At 35.4% G+C, this 18,624-nt stretch overlaps 1 protein-coding gene across 8 annotated transcripts in view; it reads left to right on the forward strand.

Moving 5' to 3' along the window:
* Positions 1–18,624, forward strand: part of LOC127970164 (regulating synaptic membrane exocytosis protein 1-like) — a 75,987-nt gene that overhangs the window by 25,219 nt on the left and 32,144 nt on the right. For 6 of the 8 annotated variants that reach the window (XM_052572456.1, XM_052572459.1, XM_052572460.1 and 3 more), the window contains exons 3-4: positions 6,456–6,672; positions 9,266–9,283. In XM_052572456.1, the coding sequence (XP_052428416.1) occupies positions 6,456–6,672; positions 9,266–9,283 (235 nt within the window). The remainder of the gene's footprint in view (positions 1–6,455; positions 6,673–9,265; positions 9,284–18,624) is intronic. The other 2 variants (XM_052572457.1, XM_052572458.1) reach the window with 2 other exon arrangements.

Here is an 18,624-nt window from a genome sequence, read left to right on the forward strand (position 1 = left end):
CCATATAAACTAAAGGATTATTGCATTATTGTATCACCTATAGAATTTCAGTATTAGTACATCTCTAAACATGACAAAACCTTATAAATTATTGACATTTAAAAAATGGACTAACATTTGTTTTATTCTACTTTCTAAATGGATCTTCCACTTTTTAAACCCTCACGGGGCCCAACAGAAGCATTGTTTGTTATTAAGCACAGCAAAACTAAAAGCCCAAATAATTTGGTTCAGTTGAACCCCATTTATTTTAAGGTGTCTGTCTGCAGAAATCAATCATGCATTGAGCTGCTACTATCTGGAGGGGAGGCTTAATTTCTAAATTGGAAGGGAGTGATTTTCTCACTATGTTCCTGATGCTTTCACACAGTGTACTTTGATGGATTTCCGCACACTTTCAAACATTGATCTCCAGGTGATGGGATAAATCATTCCAGTTTGGCCTCAGTGACTTTGTTCCCCTTGTGAGAAGTGGAAGTCACCCTTTGCTATATTTATAAGCGAAAGCCTTTTAGAAAATGCAGTTAAACAGCTGTTTAATGCAAAACATGAGCAGCTGCCATATCATAAGAGGCCTTTAAATTCATCGAACCAATAGAGTGAAAGTGCTGCGTTCATTTAAGAGGCTAAATTTAGCCCATTTTTATCAAGAGTAATGAGACTATTTCTTTCTCATAGGTACTTAAGGTATGTGAGTTTGCCTGGCAGCATAACGTGCTGCCCTGTTTGTTATTCAAGAAAATGTTAAGAGGAGGAATACTGTTTTTCCACTTTAGGTTATAGATAGTAGTGAATGTTTTTCCATGCTATACAGGAGAAATGCATGAGCTCTTATGTTGCTATAATGCACTGTTTATTGATAGGCAAACAGTAATCTAATAAAAAAAAGATATTTAAAATAGCTTTTATACAAAATTTTATAAGTATAATATTTTATATTTTTTTTATAATTCTTAATATATATATATATATTTTTTTTGTGTTCATACAGTATATATATATATATATATATATATATATATATATATATATATATATATATATATATATATATAGTTATATCAATATAAGATATATAAGAAATTGATCTCCAGACATGTTTAGTGTTATGGTGCTCTGGTTATCCAGCGGAACTCATTTAAAGCAAGGCATTAATTAACAATACAATCTTAAATCTGTGTTTTTTTTCTTTCTTTCTTTTTCTGTAAAATACAAATTACATTGTAGAAGAAATGGAAGTTTTTTTCACATTGAATTGTTAAAAAAATCTATAAAAAATAAATTCATACTTTTTTTCAGCAAGGACACATTAAAATAAAGATTTTTATACTGTAATTCATTGAAGATGTCTTATTAAAGGTAATACCGTTTCCACAAAAATATTAAGTGGGACAACTGTTTTCAATAATGGCTCCTAAAAATTCAGCTTTTTCAAAAATGTATTTTACAATTCTAAATTGTTTTCATGTTTTAATATAGAAAAAAGTTATTTTAATAATAATAAATAATTTAATACTAGTTTTAATAATATTTTCAATATGACTATTTTTTATTTCCTACAAAATTTGATTTATTTCAAATAAATGCCTTGGTGAGCATAAGAGAATTCTTGCTAAAACATAAACATTTTTTTTTTTTTTTTTTACATATTTTTGAATAGTAGTAGTGTATATATATACAGTGGTGGCCGAAATTATTAGAACACTAGTATCTTCACTATTTCTATTTTTGCTGTAATGTGTCAGTAGGAAATACCAGTTTACATTTCCAAACATTAATTTTGCCATTAATTGTAATAATCCAGTGAGATTTTTGTTTGCACAAGGAGTCTGACAACAGCTGGTGCTCCACACAGAGATCTGATCTCAGCTTCATCAGTCTGTCTGGAATGACATTGCACCTAGGGCAAAAGCTGCTTTTAATGCAAAGGATGGTCAGATCAAATGTTGATTTCATTTAGTTAGTAGAAGTTTATTGATAAAGAAATTATATTTATTACATTATTTTTGGATATACAGGATATAGTATCCTCATTTTACAACATGTAATAGCTTTGCAGGAAGGTTTCTTGAAGTATCTTGAAGATGTTGCCACGGTTCTTCTAGACTGAGTCTGTCTCAGTCTAGCACATGTCTAACACATTCTCCCTGGACTATTACAATTAATGGCAAAATTTATGTTTGGAAATGTAAACTAATATTTCCCACTGACACGTTTTAGCAAACAATTTTTTAGCTGCTGAAAATAATAATGTTCTTGTAATTTTGGCCACCGCTGTATATAAAATACCTGCTTCTTTATTGGCATTTTTGCGTCAAGCTGTTTTTCCTGTTGAACACAGCATAAATGTCCTGTGAGTGGTGTTCAGATTTGTTGTCTTGTGTTAGAGGATGAATGGAGCTGCTAGTGCCTGTGAGCTGCATTTATTGCTCCATCACAGGCTGCCAACGTGCTCTGTTCCCTCATAAACGCACGTTTGTCCCGGCATTCACTGTGAATGATGTTAAATTTACACTGACTCAACTTCAGCAGTACTTTCACTACATCTCTGTCCCTTGTCTGTCCTTTCATACAACATCCTGGCACAGATAGGCTGGATTTATGCCCATGTTAGGGAGCCATGGGGCCTAGCGGACATGATAAATGGGCCCGCGTGTAGACCCGACCAAAGCCTCCGCAGGAACGCTGCGCACAGCCAATGAGTTACAGTTGTGGCTCCTGTCATGGTGTGCGTTATACGGGCGACTGCTGACAGCTGTTTAATCATGGACGTTTCCATGTGCTCGCCCGATGACATCAGGAGCCACTGAGACCACCTGTCATGAAGCAGGGGCGAACGGAGTAAAATCGCATCCCACCTCATGCATCTCCACACCGGCTCTCCTCCATGTCCCCACACTTTACCACATTAATTAGAGCTTCCTCATACCTTAATTACACCAAGTTCTATGCTAATACAGGAGTCCTGTGTGAATTGCTGGCCGTTTCTTGCAGACTCTGTGCCTGATTTGCATTTCACAAAAGGTTTACATCTATTCCTGGATGAGAGGGAGAGAGGGAGAGAGAAAGAAGCAAATGATTTGTGATGGGGAAGAGGGTTTCTGCAAGTAAAGTAAAGCTGTGGTTCACTTTCATATAACCTTGTGCTTCACTTTTGGGTCTTTGTTTTATGTGCTGTCTCAATTATGGCAAGCCTGGGCTGCTTTCTTGAATATCGTTTCCGGCTCAAAGTACAAAGCACATTCACATGTTCTTTTACAGTGCCTTTCTCATGTTTTTCATAAAATGTTGAAAGGTTTTTGTAGTGCATTTCATTTCAGCGTTGACTTTGTGCGCTGTTGTTCATTGGCGCTACTGTCACTAAAGGTCATTGTGTTCTGAAAGGTTGAAAGGTGAATGTTACATTTTAATATTGAGATGACAACAGTGCATGCTTAATTCAACGTGCTTTACTTTTTTTGATTGCAATTGGGATCCTATTTCAAGCCTTTTGGAATTACAATGTGCCTTTTTCCATTCACACTTAACCCCCCAAAAATATCAATGTAATAATTCATTTGTTTTTCCAATCCAAAGAATTAATTAAGATATTAGCTTTAGAGTTTCACAAGAGATCTCAATGCTGTATCTGTGCTGTCTGCTTTGTGAATTTTCAGTATAAATTCAAACATTTCTTGTGAAATGTAACACTAACTTATCTGAGCTTGTACTGTAATATTATTGAAAGCCTGTTATTTGTATATAATTTGTGTCTAGTGTTTTAGTAACTGATCATTCCATTAAAAATAGCCCTTAAGATGAATGGATGGATATTTCAAAATTTTACAACATTTCGTAAATGATAATCCAGCTAAACTGGATAAAATATAATATTATTCAAATAAATAAATAAAAATATATCTGACTTTCTGTAGTTCTCAGTTATTAAGAATATTACAATCTTAAATGATGGTGAAAAAAATGTGACATTTTTATAAATATTTCCCACATATTTGTAATTTAATTATAGATTGTTTTTTTTACATCTGTAATTCTTTGTTTTTGCACTTTTTGTGTAATTGTAAATTTCTCCTTTTTATACCAAAAACAAGTTATAATAAATGTACTATAATAGCCTAAATGTATTGTATTGCATTGTATTGAACTCTTAAGTCTGTTTAAAAGCAACCGATTTCATTTTTTAGTTGTAGTGTCTTGTCACTCCTGTGCTGGAGCTTGTTCTTTACGTTTCTCTTTGACCCAGAGGATGTTCACTGCGGTGACGGTGTTGGGGAACAGGAGAGCAGTAGGGGTGCACGGGGAGGTAGACAGGGGTTAGGACTGGGACAGGAGTTCAGATCATCTGGTTGTCTTTCCCTGGGGCACGTTCTGCATGGATGGTCGCGCATTCATCACGTTCCATAGGTAGCATATTCTTTTAACTCTGTATGTAGGTTGCTTATTTTAATATACGTCACATGATTTCGTCATGGCGGAGGAGTCAGTGAGCAAGACCCCTTTAGCGTAAGTAAAGCTCTGGATAGATTCATGCTTGAGACCTCAGTGCTGTTTAGACAGGGGAAAATGCTGGGAATGGGTTGTATGTGTCATGATTTTGTTTAGAAGTCACTGGTTTGTTTGGAACTCTATTGGAGGATGTTCATGTAGTCTTAAAGCATTCTTCATCTATGTGGTGAAAAGAACAATATACTGAAAGAAAGACTGAGATTGAGCTGGAGTGAAAGAGAGTGAATGAAATGTGAGGTTTGGTCGTGGAGTTTCCATTTACATGCAGTTTGTGAAACAGTTGTTTAGCTGATTTTGATATCTCTGTCCTCTGAAACATCATGATACTGTATTCAGTTACTGCGATAGCTTCAGAATAAGTGCTTATTAGCAACACATTTTCCAAGTAAATACATACCTTAAAGTTGTAGTTGAGATTTGGTCATGTGTACATGGTCAGTCAGGGCTATATTCTTTGGTTCTGTTCTGTGAGATGATTTGTTTTAGTTTTTTGAGAAAACAGGGTAACCATTGAATTTACTGTGAAAATTGGTCAGTTGTTAGAAAACAAAAATAATATTGAGAGTTAATCTGAATAAATATGGGTCATTTTAAGGGGTAAAATTAAATTAGAGTATCAGGTCAAGTCAAGATGTTTCTTATATGTCATATCTATTGGTAAATGATAGATAGAAATGGTATATGCTTATAAAAATTGCTTGTAAAATATTAAAATGTAGGGATTTTATGTTAAAAAGTTATTTGCTGTTAAATATTGAGGGTTATTAGGTAAAAAAGTTAAATTATTAATTTGAGGGATTATTGGGTTAAAATGTTACAAATTTTACAAGGTGAGGAATTTAAGGGATTATTTAATTGAAATGTCACACAAAAAAGTCAAATTATTATTTTCATGGATTATTGGGTTAAAATGTTACTAGGCCTGGGCGAAAAATCGATTGAATGAATTAATTCGAATTTTTTGTTACAGGCGATTTAAAAAATAAGTAAATCGAGTTTTTGTGTAATGGCGCAATTATGGGTCCCTGGAGCTTCCGTAGCGTTAGTTTCACATGGCAGTATGGCAAGCGACAACAACAACATCATAGCACACACCAAACAGCAAGTGACAACATGGCTACCGGCGAGAGTTGGAAGTTTGTTCCCAAGAAAGGAATAAAATCATCTGTTGTTTAGAACTGGTATGGGTTTGCTGCGACAGACGTGGAGCAAGAGACCCCACGCTGCCTAAAGCCCATCGCAGTCAAAAGCAACAGCACCAGCCGAATATGAAAATGGGGGTTACATTTGTCTTGCTTTAGATTAGGGCTGCTCCGATCACGATCGGCCGATCGTTAATGCGCATCTCGTCAGAAAAGCCGGTTTTCTAATCAGCGGTAAATTCCCTCAGGTGCGTGATTTCACCTCGAGCAGTTGTTACTACAAGGAGCCATAACTGAGAAGATGTGCAAATCCACTTCATTCTCAGCGTTTATTTGCGCATCTTCTCAGTTAACAAACGGCTCTGTGTAGTAACAGCTACTCGATGTGAAATCACGCACCTGAGGGAATTTACCGCTGATTAGAAAACCGGCTTTACTGACGAGATGCGCATTAACGATCGCCCGATCGTGATCGGAGCAGCCCTATTTTTGATCAAATAAAAGCAAAATGTGCTTTAAGTTGTCTGCTGTTTGTACTTATTGCTTTCCTTAAGTAGGGGGGAAAATCGGAAAAAAATCGGAAATCGAATTAAAAAAAATTAAATCTGAGATTTTATTTTTAGGCCATATTGCCCAGCCCTAAATGTTACATTTACTTGTAACCTGTTCAAATTGAGGGAATTGATGTTAAATTTACTCATAAGATTGGGAAGCTATTAGTTAAAATGTTTCATTGGTGACTACTGAATTTGAACCAAATTTTTTTAATGTCCTCTTTCTCTTTCTCTTTCCCCTCTACCTTTTCAGTTTGCACCAGCAGTTTGCCAACTACAAGGAGCAGGTGAGGCGGATTGGGCCGGAGCCCCCCCAACAGAGGCAGCAGGGCCAACACAAGGATGACGCCCCCACCTGTGGCATCTGCCACAAGACCAAGTTTGCTAATGGCTGCGGAAACCTGTGCTCCTACTGCCAGACTAAGTTCTGTGCCCGCTGTGGGGGAAGGGTCTCTCTGCGTTCCAATAATGTGAGTACCACCTACATCGTGTGAATGGCCAGACCACTTTTTATGATTCCTTGACCTGTATCTGCACACATTTAAGCAGGGAAAGGGAGAGAAGTGCCCTGGGTAGATGATAGAAAGGTTAATTGGGCATTAGTCAGAGGAGATGACGCTGCTGGTCACCGGGGGGTTGCCGCACACCCATGCTAGGATGCCCGAGTCGGCGCTGAGTCTCCACAGGGGCAGCCGTACCATGCAAAGAGAAGCACCTGAAAGAGTGGCCCACCTCCTGGAGTGTGATATTTACCTCCGCTTTGTATTCCTTCCACTGAGTCCAGAGCTCTAATTAGTGTTCAGTCCTAATGTGTGCAGTGTAGGGAGTCACCGACAGAGGCAGTAGAGTAGGGAGGGAGGTCAGGGAGGTGGAGATAAGGGGACATGTAATTAATAACACACTGATTTAGTTACAGATGTATCCATCTGTACATTGGAAGTAAATATGTACATTTTTATAGCTATACAATGAAGCCAGGCCATTTGTAATGTAACTACTGTCTATGCCTGTCGAAACTGGATATTTAATTGTACATGCTCATTTCCCCTATTTTACATTTAAATTATCTCTGCCATCATTCAAATGCTCACTTTGTTAATCTTTAAAATGCTAATAATTGAATTACACTGTTAAATTAAATCTTTAGCAAATGTCAAAATTAACATCCAGAGTGAATTCAGTGAAATTATGGCCCAGTTATCCCAAAATTAATCATATTTGTAATTTTGCATTACAATGCTGTGATACTGTAGCTAAATTTAGTTGGAACATTAAAATGTTTTTAGTATTTTAAAAACAGTAACATTAAAATATTTTTTTTGTGTTTTATTTTTCATTTATTTAGACAAAAAATATAATTTGTATATATCTACCATTTATTGCTTATTGGCTTAAATGTTTTATCTGCTTATTTATCTGCATCAGCCAGAATTTGAATTTCATTACATTCATATTTTTATTAAGTACATTTCCCACTGAAATTATGATTCAATTTATGACAGCTAGGATCTGATTTTTGCTTTTGTACTGAGATATAACCCCTGATGTAACTCCCAAAGCTGATTTTTACTTGCATTCGGCACTTGTTTACTTGTTTACTTTTGGCTTAGATGTGAGAAAGCTCAGATAGGGCTGTAGAAGTTGAGTGTAGAAGGCTGTCTGAGAAGAAATCCCATATGTGATGCAATGGAAGTGAAGTCTTCGTTTGGTAGTGGATGGGTGCTGCCCTGAGGGTAGTTTCACTGAAATTAGCGCATGTTGTTTCTTGGAGCCCTTTGGCGTGTGCTATTAATGAGAGTGGCAGTCTTGATAATGGAGTCGCTAGATGCCTGTAGGTCAAACATAGAGAGCTACACCTACTCAATCTGGTAGACTGGAAACAGTAGCTAAATAAACTTAATGGGTCCATTGCTATGAGAGTAGCCTGAGCTGGTCCAGAGTGAACAGACTTGAAATAGTTCATTGGAACTTTTACAAAAATCACAAATGCCCCACCCAGTGCACATTGTACAATTCATACCACTACATTTGTTTTTTTAGCAGAATAAACAGTAACAAATGTATCATGATTTTCACAAAATATTAAGCAGCACAATTGTTTTTAATGTTGATAACAATAAGAATTGTTTCATCCATACCCAGCCAGAATAAAAGATTGATTTCTGAAGGATTGTGTGACACTGAAGACTGGAGTAATGGCTGCTGAAAATTCAGCTTTGTCATCACAGGAATATATTACATTTTAAAGTATATTCTAATATGAAATTAATTTTAATTTGTAATAATATTAATGATTTTTCTTTATTTTTACCAATGCACAATCATGCACAATTACATTTGTTTCCGAATGCCCAAAGTATTTTTTTAAAGGAATTTAATAAACTCCCAGACACAGACTAGCCACATTTAAAAGTGCAAACTGCAATTAAAATTTAATTAAATACAGTAAGTTGAATGAAACATGGCACTTGGCTGTACCATGATGTTTTTACTATGAAATCTGAAGTTAACCAATCCTCTTCCTCCATGCTCGTTGATATGTATGCCAGCCTCCAATGGACACGTCTCCAAAATGATGTGTCCTGCAGTGTGACTCTGTATGGATTCTTCATTAAATGGCATTAAATACCTATGAAAAACAGTTAATGTAAAATGGGACAGTGAAGCAGTAGGAAAAGTCATGTTCTTGTTTTCAGTGACCCATGCACTACCTTTATTTCCACTGGGAATTATTCATGGGAAATCTTAAAGTAAATATCAGTGCAACCTGCACCTCTCAGGCTTGCCCTGTGGGTGGCAACATACCTGCAAATTTACACTACTGTGAGCTGTCCAAATTATAATGTAAATCATTCCAAGACATTTTCCTTTTGCAAGTGGAAAATGCAATTTGTATTTTGACACCTTTTGATGCTGCTAATGCCAGTCCAGAGCTGTTTTTGTGTTTATTATTCCAGTAGGCATCTAAATGGTTTTTGTTTTCATATCTGATTGTCATTTCATACTTCTCTCTCTTGTTCTTCTCCCCCACCCACCATCCTGTTTCTCTCTGTGACGCTGGAGAAGAAAGAGGACAAAGTGGTTAGCATTTTCTATTCTCTTTTTGTCACTGTGCAGTGTGAATGCTGATCTGAAAGTGTTTTTTCCCTCACTCCCATCATTCACATATACAAGCGCTTCAGTACATCTTCAGTGTTTTTTTGTCTTGTTTGTCATGTTTAGGTTATGTGAGCTTCTTTATGGCTTATTTTTCATACAATATATGCCACCTGCATAACACCCAGATTTATAAAATGTGTATGTGTATACAGTACATGTTTTTGTGGATTTCCCTGAATAATTATGTAATTTGGGTGATACATCCATGCACACCCAAAAAATAAAATAAAATTTAAAAAGTATTACAAAGTAATTGTAATAATATTTCACCAGTGTTAATTTCGTTGACTAAATATTTTCGTCATTATTTTCGTCACGAATATGTTTTTGCGGACGAAAACGAAACGAAAACTAAAAAAGAAGGCACTGATGGAGACTAAAACTATGACTAAATTGATTGACATTATCGTCAATGAATAAAGGACGAGACGAAAATAGACTGTGACGAAAATCAAATCAGCAGACGGGAGAGATGCGAGGAATGAACAAAAGAATCGGCAAAACAGAATAGGCGAGACTGCATGAGAGAAGAGAACCAATCCAAGCCTGACTTATTGAGACGTGAAGCGAAGGTTTTCAGTTTTTAAATGAGCACCCGGGAAGTCGGCATTCGAAGAAGTGATGTCTAAAAGAGCGCCAAAATGTCCACAGCTCACTTCACGTTTGACGACGAACAAAACAAAACGAAGTGTAAAGCACGCGGAGCGCTCATTCGTGGCAACACAACCAATTTGAAAAGACATTTACAGACGAGCCACCCGGACATTTTCTCAAATGTAATTTCACAACGATGTTCTTTTGTTTATTGAGCTAAGCAAAATTGGAAGACTGCAGTGCGTAGATGTTGTAGCATTAAATATTACGAACTGAAAAGTACTGTAAATTAGCCCCTTCCTCAAGTTAGATGAGAGCACAATACTAATACGTAATATTATGATACATACATTTGATTAATACTAATGTTTAGTATATTTTATAATGTTCTACTTGTTGACAATATCACAAATATTTCTATATTAGTCATGTGAAACGTGAATGTTCACATCCTATCATTATACATACTAATCTAGCAATATTGTAGTATTTAAAACATACAATATTGCTAGACAAATGAAAAGGCTACCTTATAAAATCTTGTTACTTTTTTATCCACCCAACTTATTAAATATTTACTTTAAATGTATGCACTCCTTGTTCTGCTCAGCTGTAAGCTTTAAGGTCCTGGACCTAACTTTATTTTTCTTTTATTGATGGTCAATTGGCAGCTAGTTATTGTTTACATTATCATGACAGTGTTTGTTGCTGCATAAAAGCTTTTGAATCGAAATAAAGACACAGTTGTGTTGAAATAAAGTTGAATTTGTGTTTTATATATTTTGGTTAAGTTTGTTTCCTATACCAGCTGTAAAAAAATTGTCTAGTAAATCTGTTATTGATTTTAGTCTTATTTTAGTCGACTAAAATACCAAGCAATTTTAGTCGACTAAAATACCAAGCAATTTTAGTCGACTAAAATACCAAGCAATTTTAGTCGACTAAAATAAGACTAAAATTAAAACAAATCAGATGACTAAAACTTGACTAAAACTAAAAAGAATTATAGTCAAAAGACTAAGACTAAAACTAAATTAAAATTTTGTGTCAAAATTAACACTGTATTTCACAAAATTACCTTATATTTGATTTAAAAAATCAAATTATGAGCCTGTTGACCACTTTTTGTGTATATTATTATATTATATAACTTAATTAATTAACTAATTTATTGTTTGTCTGTGTGTGTGTGTGTGTGTGTGTGTGTGTGATTGTGTGCCTGGTATGCAGTGAGCACTTCATGTAACTTTTAGTACAATTACCACATGCAGAAGGCTCCTTTAAATATGGACATGTCTACCCTATGTATACAGTTCTTGTTCGTAAATCACCCACAATGCACGCATGTAGTGCAGTATGTTAGATTCCACAAGCAAAATAGCACCCTTTATTTGTGATCCTAGTTAATCAGGGCCAGAGAATGTGTTGGATGAATGCATGTCCTGCTTGTCCTGCTATACTGTTAAAATGAACGTGCACTGTGTCTTCTCCCATCGCTCTGCATTTGTTAATCAGAACAGCGCCATACACTTCAGTGCTGCAAAAGGATCTCTGTAAATGCAATCCAGAGAGTATTATCCCAATGATTATTAGGCCTCTTGGTAATGTCTGTGTTTTCTTCTTTAGCCAATCATTTCTTTCTGAGTGCTGCTGTTTTTTTTAAAAGTCAGATTCGTTTCCCTAGGCAGTACACTCTCCACTCGGTCTCTTGTTCTTTCTTTCTTTTCCAAAGATCCATTTTAAACTATATGGTCAGCCTGGCTGGGCTTTGGAGCTGTGTAGTTTTTAACAGCATAATTTCAGTGATACTGGAAAACACCAGCGATGTGTCATTCCACTGCCCACCTCTTCAAAGCGACACTCTGAAATGATTCATATTGGTCTTTCTCCTCTTCCTTTGCATCTGGTTTGTGGATATTTTATCGACAGGGATGTTAGACCAATGTTTTTTTGATGAGGGCCAGTGTTATTTTAGTATCACTCTTAAATATTAAGGCTCTTTATTGACATCAGTGGTTCCATGAAGAACATTTAACATCCATGGAAACTTTTCATTGCACAGACAGTTCTTTGTAGTGGAAAAGTTTCTTTAGATATTAAAAAAATAATATTGTTAATATATTTTTACACTAAAAAAAGATGGTTTTTATAAGAACTGTTTAGAGAAAGGTTCTCTGTGGAACCTAAAAATTATTATTCTATACCTTTTGGAACTTTATTTATTTTTTATTTTGAATTAATGTTTTTATTTTTATAATTTAAATTTTCATTTATTTTATTTATTTTTATCATCAAAAATTAATTAAAATAAATGTAATTTTTAAAAATCATATTTTAATATATAGTTTTATTAAGTTTATTTCCAGTTTTAGTTATTTCCAAAAAAAAAAAAAAAAAAAAAAATTAATTTAATTTAACATTTATTTCAAGTAAATATATATTTTTTATGTTTTTAGGTTTAGTTAACTAACTAGTTAACTAGTTTTTAGGTTTTTTTAATTTATTTATTTATTTTTTTAACAGGATTTGGTTAGACCTCATGTAGGACTTCAGTTAAAATACGAGACACAGATCCAGTGGGGATTTGGACTTGAGTTCAGGTCTACAGAGACAAGTTTAATGTCAATGAAATGCACACACAGACACACACACACACACACACAAATATCTGGCGATACCATGGGAGGCGGTGTATTCATAGACCTCATCAATCTGCTTAATTCAGAGAAGGCCTGATGTTTGGAGAGGGAGCAGAGCTAAACTTATCACCGTATTGATCTGCAGATGGCTTGTCAAGCATGAGATGTATGTCTCGGTGATGAAAGACCGAAAGTTGGTTTTGTAACATCAGCAGGGAGATGAAATAGATTATTTACACTATCGATCCAGTATTTAACAATAGGAATGGTCCTTGTACGAGGGACGGGTGAAGGGGTGTTTTGAGAGAGGGCCGATGGGTGAGCGTCTCCAGGGACTGATGTACTTGCTCATTAGATTGAATGGACAGTAATGTCTTTTGTGGCAGTATTTCATCCTTATCCGGGATTTATAACATGCTGAATTATGGGTCTAGCTCTGCCTGTTGCTGCCCTAATTCATCAAGCTGTCGGAGGTGGAAGCGTGAACTGCGTTCTCCCTTTTCCTCCACTCACAGACCTCAAGCACTCCATTTATCCACCCCGTTTGCATGGACCTGACAGCGGCGGACAACCCTGCCTGTCCGCATCTGACCAAGCTTTGGAAATTAATTGATATTAACAAGATGGAGGAAGAGGCGGAGTTTGATGATGAATGACAGGCCTTCGGCTGCTAGTCAAACAGAGCCAGAAACTCAGTAGTTGTTTAGCATTTTTGTGAACAAAAGGATACTTAAAAATAAATAAAAAAAATAAAGGTTTTCAGTTGGTTCCCAACTCAGGAGCAAACCTGGAATACAAAAATGCTATTAAAGTATTTAAAAAAAAAATATTTCGATAAAAACCTTTGATGTTAACAAGTAGAGATATTTAATATATATATATATATACTGACCCTAAACTTTTAGACTATCCTAACTATGGTTTTTTTAAATTTTATTTTATTAAATTTTTTGCTTTTAGTGCTGTTTTTACTCCAGAAGAACAGACCTGTGACATATGTTTTTCTTGCGATCCACCAGATCCACTTCTGTTGAGCTTGTTCAGTAGTTTGTGGTTTACACAGAAACCACACAAACAGGCGTAGAATCGTATTTTCGACTGAGAGTAATTTATCAGCGGAGAGGTATTGAGAGCCTGAGTTCAAGAGTTTTGTTTCAGTGAGCTATGATGGGCAGATTGTGCCGCTGGGTGAAGAAGAGCCATAGATTTTCATGATGAGTCTTCTGGCGTTCTAGATTTGTTTACAACAAACATCTTTTGTCTGGACATTCAGGTACTGTTCCACAAGAGCTGAGACTGGGTGTCATTTTTTTTATTTTTTATCACAAAAGCATTGACAGCTTTACAGTACACACACACACACGCACAAAAACATCTTTTGAGGAGATAATTGAAAAAAGTGTCTATTACATTCTCTTAATCTTGCATTGAAAGGGTGAAGAGGGACGAGTGCTTTAGTGTAATCCAGGACACGCTTATATTGGATAACACATGCCCACACATAAAGCACACATGCACACAGACGGTAGAATTACTTTTTTTTTTGCATAATCCACTAAAGAAAGTGAAATATGAATTTAGAAATTTAGATTTTTCTAAAACACATTTTAGAAAAGTTTTTAATAGTGTTAATATTGCTCATTTAATTTTATTTTTTTATATAAAAAATTAAGCGTTATTTCTGTTTGAAAAAAAAATCTTCTGAGATGTTTAAGTTAAATATTGTGTAGACTGTGCCAGCTGTATTGTCTAGTTGATATACAGTATATTGATGTTAACTTTATGTTAATGTGTTTGAAAAGCCATTATATTGCAATGGAATATTCAGGCACTGTTCTGAGAATAAATTATATATATATAGGTGTATATATATATAGGTGTATATATATATATGATATAATTTAATATATATATATAGGTGATTAATTTGAAGTTGATTTATTCAGATTTGGCTGAATGAGTAGTTATTGTTTGATCTGAAGGTGAAATAAGCTGAGAGCTAGAGAGATGCTGGACAGAGAGACAGAGTGGCTCAGGCATCAGGGCCTTTACTGATCATTAGCAGATGTTAATTAGCTTGATAATTAGCCCATCACTGGACCTGCAGGAGTTTGATGTGTAACCTTGGAGGATAAGACTGACCCTCTCATGGCTTCGACCTTTTTTCTTTCTTTACACCTTCTGTCCTTCTCTCACAGACCCCTGGGAATGCTTTTAATAATACTGAAATTATAGTCATTGTTTACATTTTATGAACGCCGGATACTCTTCTTCTGAGTGTTGGATAACAAACTGGAAAGCCATTTCCACATCTTCATCTGTCTGATTAGAAAAGAAAACGTTAGCCTGCCAGTGAAAAAGCTATACTGTAAGTAAAAGTGCAGAAAAAATACCAGCAATTTTCTGCCAGAAAATTATCTGTAAAGTTTATGGACATTTCCTTCAACTGTAAATGCCAACACAATGCAATATGTCATGCAAATATTAATTCACATATTAATCATTCATATAAATCTTTATAGACTTTTTTTATAGAGTGTAACAGATTCCATCAGTAATGCAACAATGTCAAGATCAGCTTGTTGAAAATAAATAATAGATGAAAAATAGAGAACAAGCTCTGGCAAAACATCTATAATATTATGGGGAAGCACTTTGCAAGGAGCTTCAATTGATATCGCTAGCAGCCCAGATTCAGAATCGTATGCTCTTATGGTTCTTGCAAGGACATTTTCTTGGACAATTTCTCAACAAACTCACAGAATTACAAAGCAAGTGCTCAACTAGCACATTTGGTAACATTGTAAAGCTGTGCATTAATAATCCGCTTGTGCAGTTTTACTGTCTGTGCACACAAACAAATCATCTGAAAGCAGTTTGTCCTGATTAAACCGGCTGCCTCCTCCTGTCTTGTTGTCCATAAGTGATGTGTGATCTGAGAGGAAGCAGTACAGTGTTCCTGGGTTGTTGGAGGAGAGGCGGCTGGTATTTGAGTGTTGTAATCCGTGTGAAGTGGGTCGGGGTCTGTGCCCGACAGCTGGGGATTCTGCTGCTGATTTACTTTAGATTAGTTTGGATTTCAGCCAGCCCTGTTCAATCACAGCATGATGCTGCCCCTCTTGCCCCTCTCTGCCCCATACACACCATTGCTACCTCTGTATCAACACCACTCCTAGAGTATGATCACTGGAGACCTTCTCATGTGCCTCTGTATTTTATTTTTTTTCATATTAAAATTAAGCTCTGTCAGTTGCTTACCTATCATGCAGTGTGTAACACAGCTCTAAGTGGCTGAAAACATCCTGCAAAGTTTTAAATCTGAAAGTGCACCGTATGTGAAGTTATTGTCTCTGGAGTTTTATGTTGCCGTTTTGTTGATGTCTTTTAGCGATGGTTTAAATGAAGATGCAAGTTCATTCTATGCCACTAGTTGCAGCTTTTTGAGCGGTAAAAATAGTTTTCCTGGTAACACTGTACACAAAGCAGCACTGCATGCACAAATGCTGCTTTATCAGGAATTACAGACATGATGAAATGAAAATGAGATCAATTGGACCAATCACAGTTGATTTGCGTCATGCAAAGGAGGAGTTTGGAAAAATGAATCATAAGGTTAAATAATAAGGTACAGTAAAAATAAATGCATGTTATAAGACAATAAAAGTGTTTTTTGACCTTGAATGCATGTCAACCTGTCAACCAGAACCAAAATATGGGCCTTTCACAACCCATAATAGGGCAATTTAATTTCAGGAATTTAGTACTTCTGTTGAATTTTCTTACTCATAGATGTCATATTCCTTTTTGCTGTTTTTGAGGCATAGTTATTGTTAAGAAAAAATGTAAACTTTTGATTGAAATGAAATAAAATATAATTATTACATGAAAAATTAAAACTCAAAAAACTTAAATGAAAGTGAGAAATGTTGCCTTGGCAGTTAACTGAAATAGTTTGAAGTACTAAAGAAATAAATCATTTTTACAACAATTTCTATTTCATAATTTTACCTTTAAATCAACATTACTTGCAATTTCTGTGTAATTATTTGTGAAATTTGCTCTCAGTTTCCGAGTGAAATTCAGTAACATCAGAAGCTTTTTTAAAGTGTATACAGTATGAACAGTATACAATTTTTGAATTTATAGCTATTATAAAGTATTTTAATTTAATTAGGCTTTAATAACACAATGTAAAATAAGCCACCAAAACCATAATGTGCCATAATTATATAAAGAACATAGAGAGCTCAAGATTAGGACAGTTTAATATTTATATGCATTTTCAATTGTTTTAGTTCATTAATTTGAAGTATTTGGTATAAATGGATGGCACACTTTGTGTTTTTTTTATTGGTAGGGAGAAATGCCCATATGAAGGTAAAAATGCACCAAAAAACAATTTCTAAATATTGCCCTTTAATGAAAAACGTTGATACTGACACAGAGTGATTTTAGGTTTTGATAAAGATGAATGAGTGTGTGAATCACATGGGGTGAGGGTTGTCATAGATGTGATCATGATGGCTTCTCACTGTGTTTGAAAGTTTTTATGGTATTACATTTTTTGAAAAATGTTATTGATTTGTTTAGTTTCTGATTGCAGTAAGACCAAATTGTGTGCATTTCAGTTTAGAGTTTAGAATGATTAAATAAGTTTGAGTGGCAGAAAGTGAAAGAAGAAAGAAAAAGCAGCGGAAACTAGGACAGGAGTTCTGGTAGCAGGTGGCACATTCGAACATTTCGTTTTCCGACTATAACCACAGAGCGTGTTTGTCTGGCAAGGACATCAGCAGCAGAAGGCTGCGTGTGTGTGTAAGCTTACGTGTGTGTATATGTTTGCGTCTTAAATGTGTGCGTGTGTTTGCGCTGTGTAAGATCAGTTGTTTGGCCTTGCATCCGCAGGATCAATGGTAGTCTTCACTGAGTAAAGTTATGCAGTGAGCTGGGGAATTTTTTTAACATATCCCCAATGATGCTGGGCGGCTGCCTGGATAAATATAGATGTGTTGATGCATGTCTCTCCTTCTCCCTCCCTCCCTCACTCTCGCGCGCAACCTCCCAAGCTTTTAATCAAAAGCAATCTGGAGGAGGGAAGTGGGAAAAAAAAGGAGAACAAATGTGGAATGTGCCAAGATCTTTTGTGTTCCTCGCTCCTGATCCTCCTGCTAAAGGAAATCAGCAGGCAGGCTTTCTGTGTGTGTGTGGAGGAGGGTGATGGATAGCGCTGCTAATGTTTGCGTGTATCGTGGCCCGACCCTCCATGCTTTTCCCCACAGTTCCTGCGAATCATCCCACAGTGACCACGGTCAATGCCTTTGCTCTGTGGGCATGTGATTACATCCCACGGAGCTCGCAGTTTCAAGTCTCAACCTCTTGTTTCAACAGCACCCACCTTCTGTCAGCTAACATTACTACCTAATATTCATTGTTTGTCTTTACATTTATCCCTGCTAACACAACAGTTTCCTTTCTGTCTCATTTTTTCAGTTCACACCTCCTCCTGCCTACGTTATCCCTTATAGCGGGCTGCCGTTTTGTCTGTCAGACCTGAGTCACATATCGCAGGGTTTCAGTGTCTCTGCCAGATTAGCTCTTTTTTTTTGACGCCTCAGCTTTTATTTTTGGTCACCACATGATGAAGAACCCTTTTATCTGTAGCTGTTGAGTCACATTTTTTTTATGTGAACTTGAGGTATCACGTACAGTAATTTGGATAATATAAGCATGCAACAATTTATTAGTTTAATAATAATAATAATAAAAAACATTAGAAATGCGATTAATTAGCCAAGTTTAAATGTATAAATTATATCCATTAATGATTGATAATAATAATAATAAAAATAATAATAATAAAAATAATATTTATTAATATTATCCATGACTTGTATTGCCTAAAATATGTATTTTTAAGAAAAATAATGCTTCAGTGCTAATGCCAAAAAATGCTTCAGTTTATTAAATAATTATTTAATAACTTATTAAAATGTATTATTGTATTTCACTTGGTTATACTACATTAATTTTCTT

This window comes from Carassius gibelio, chromosome B13, assembly GCF_023724105.1.
Source record: "Carassius gibelio isolate Cgi1373 ecotype wild population from Czech Republic chromosome B13, carGib1.2-hapl.c, whole genome shotgun sequence".
Taxonomy (NCBI): Eukaryota; Metazoa; Chordata; class Actinopteri; order Cypriniformes; family Cyprinidae; genus Carassius; species Carassius gibelio.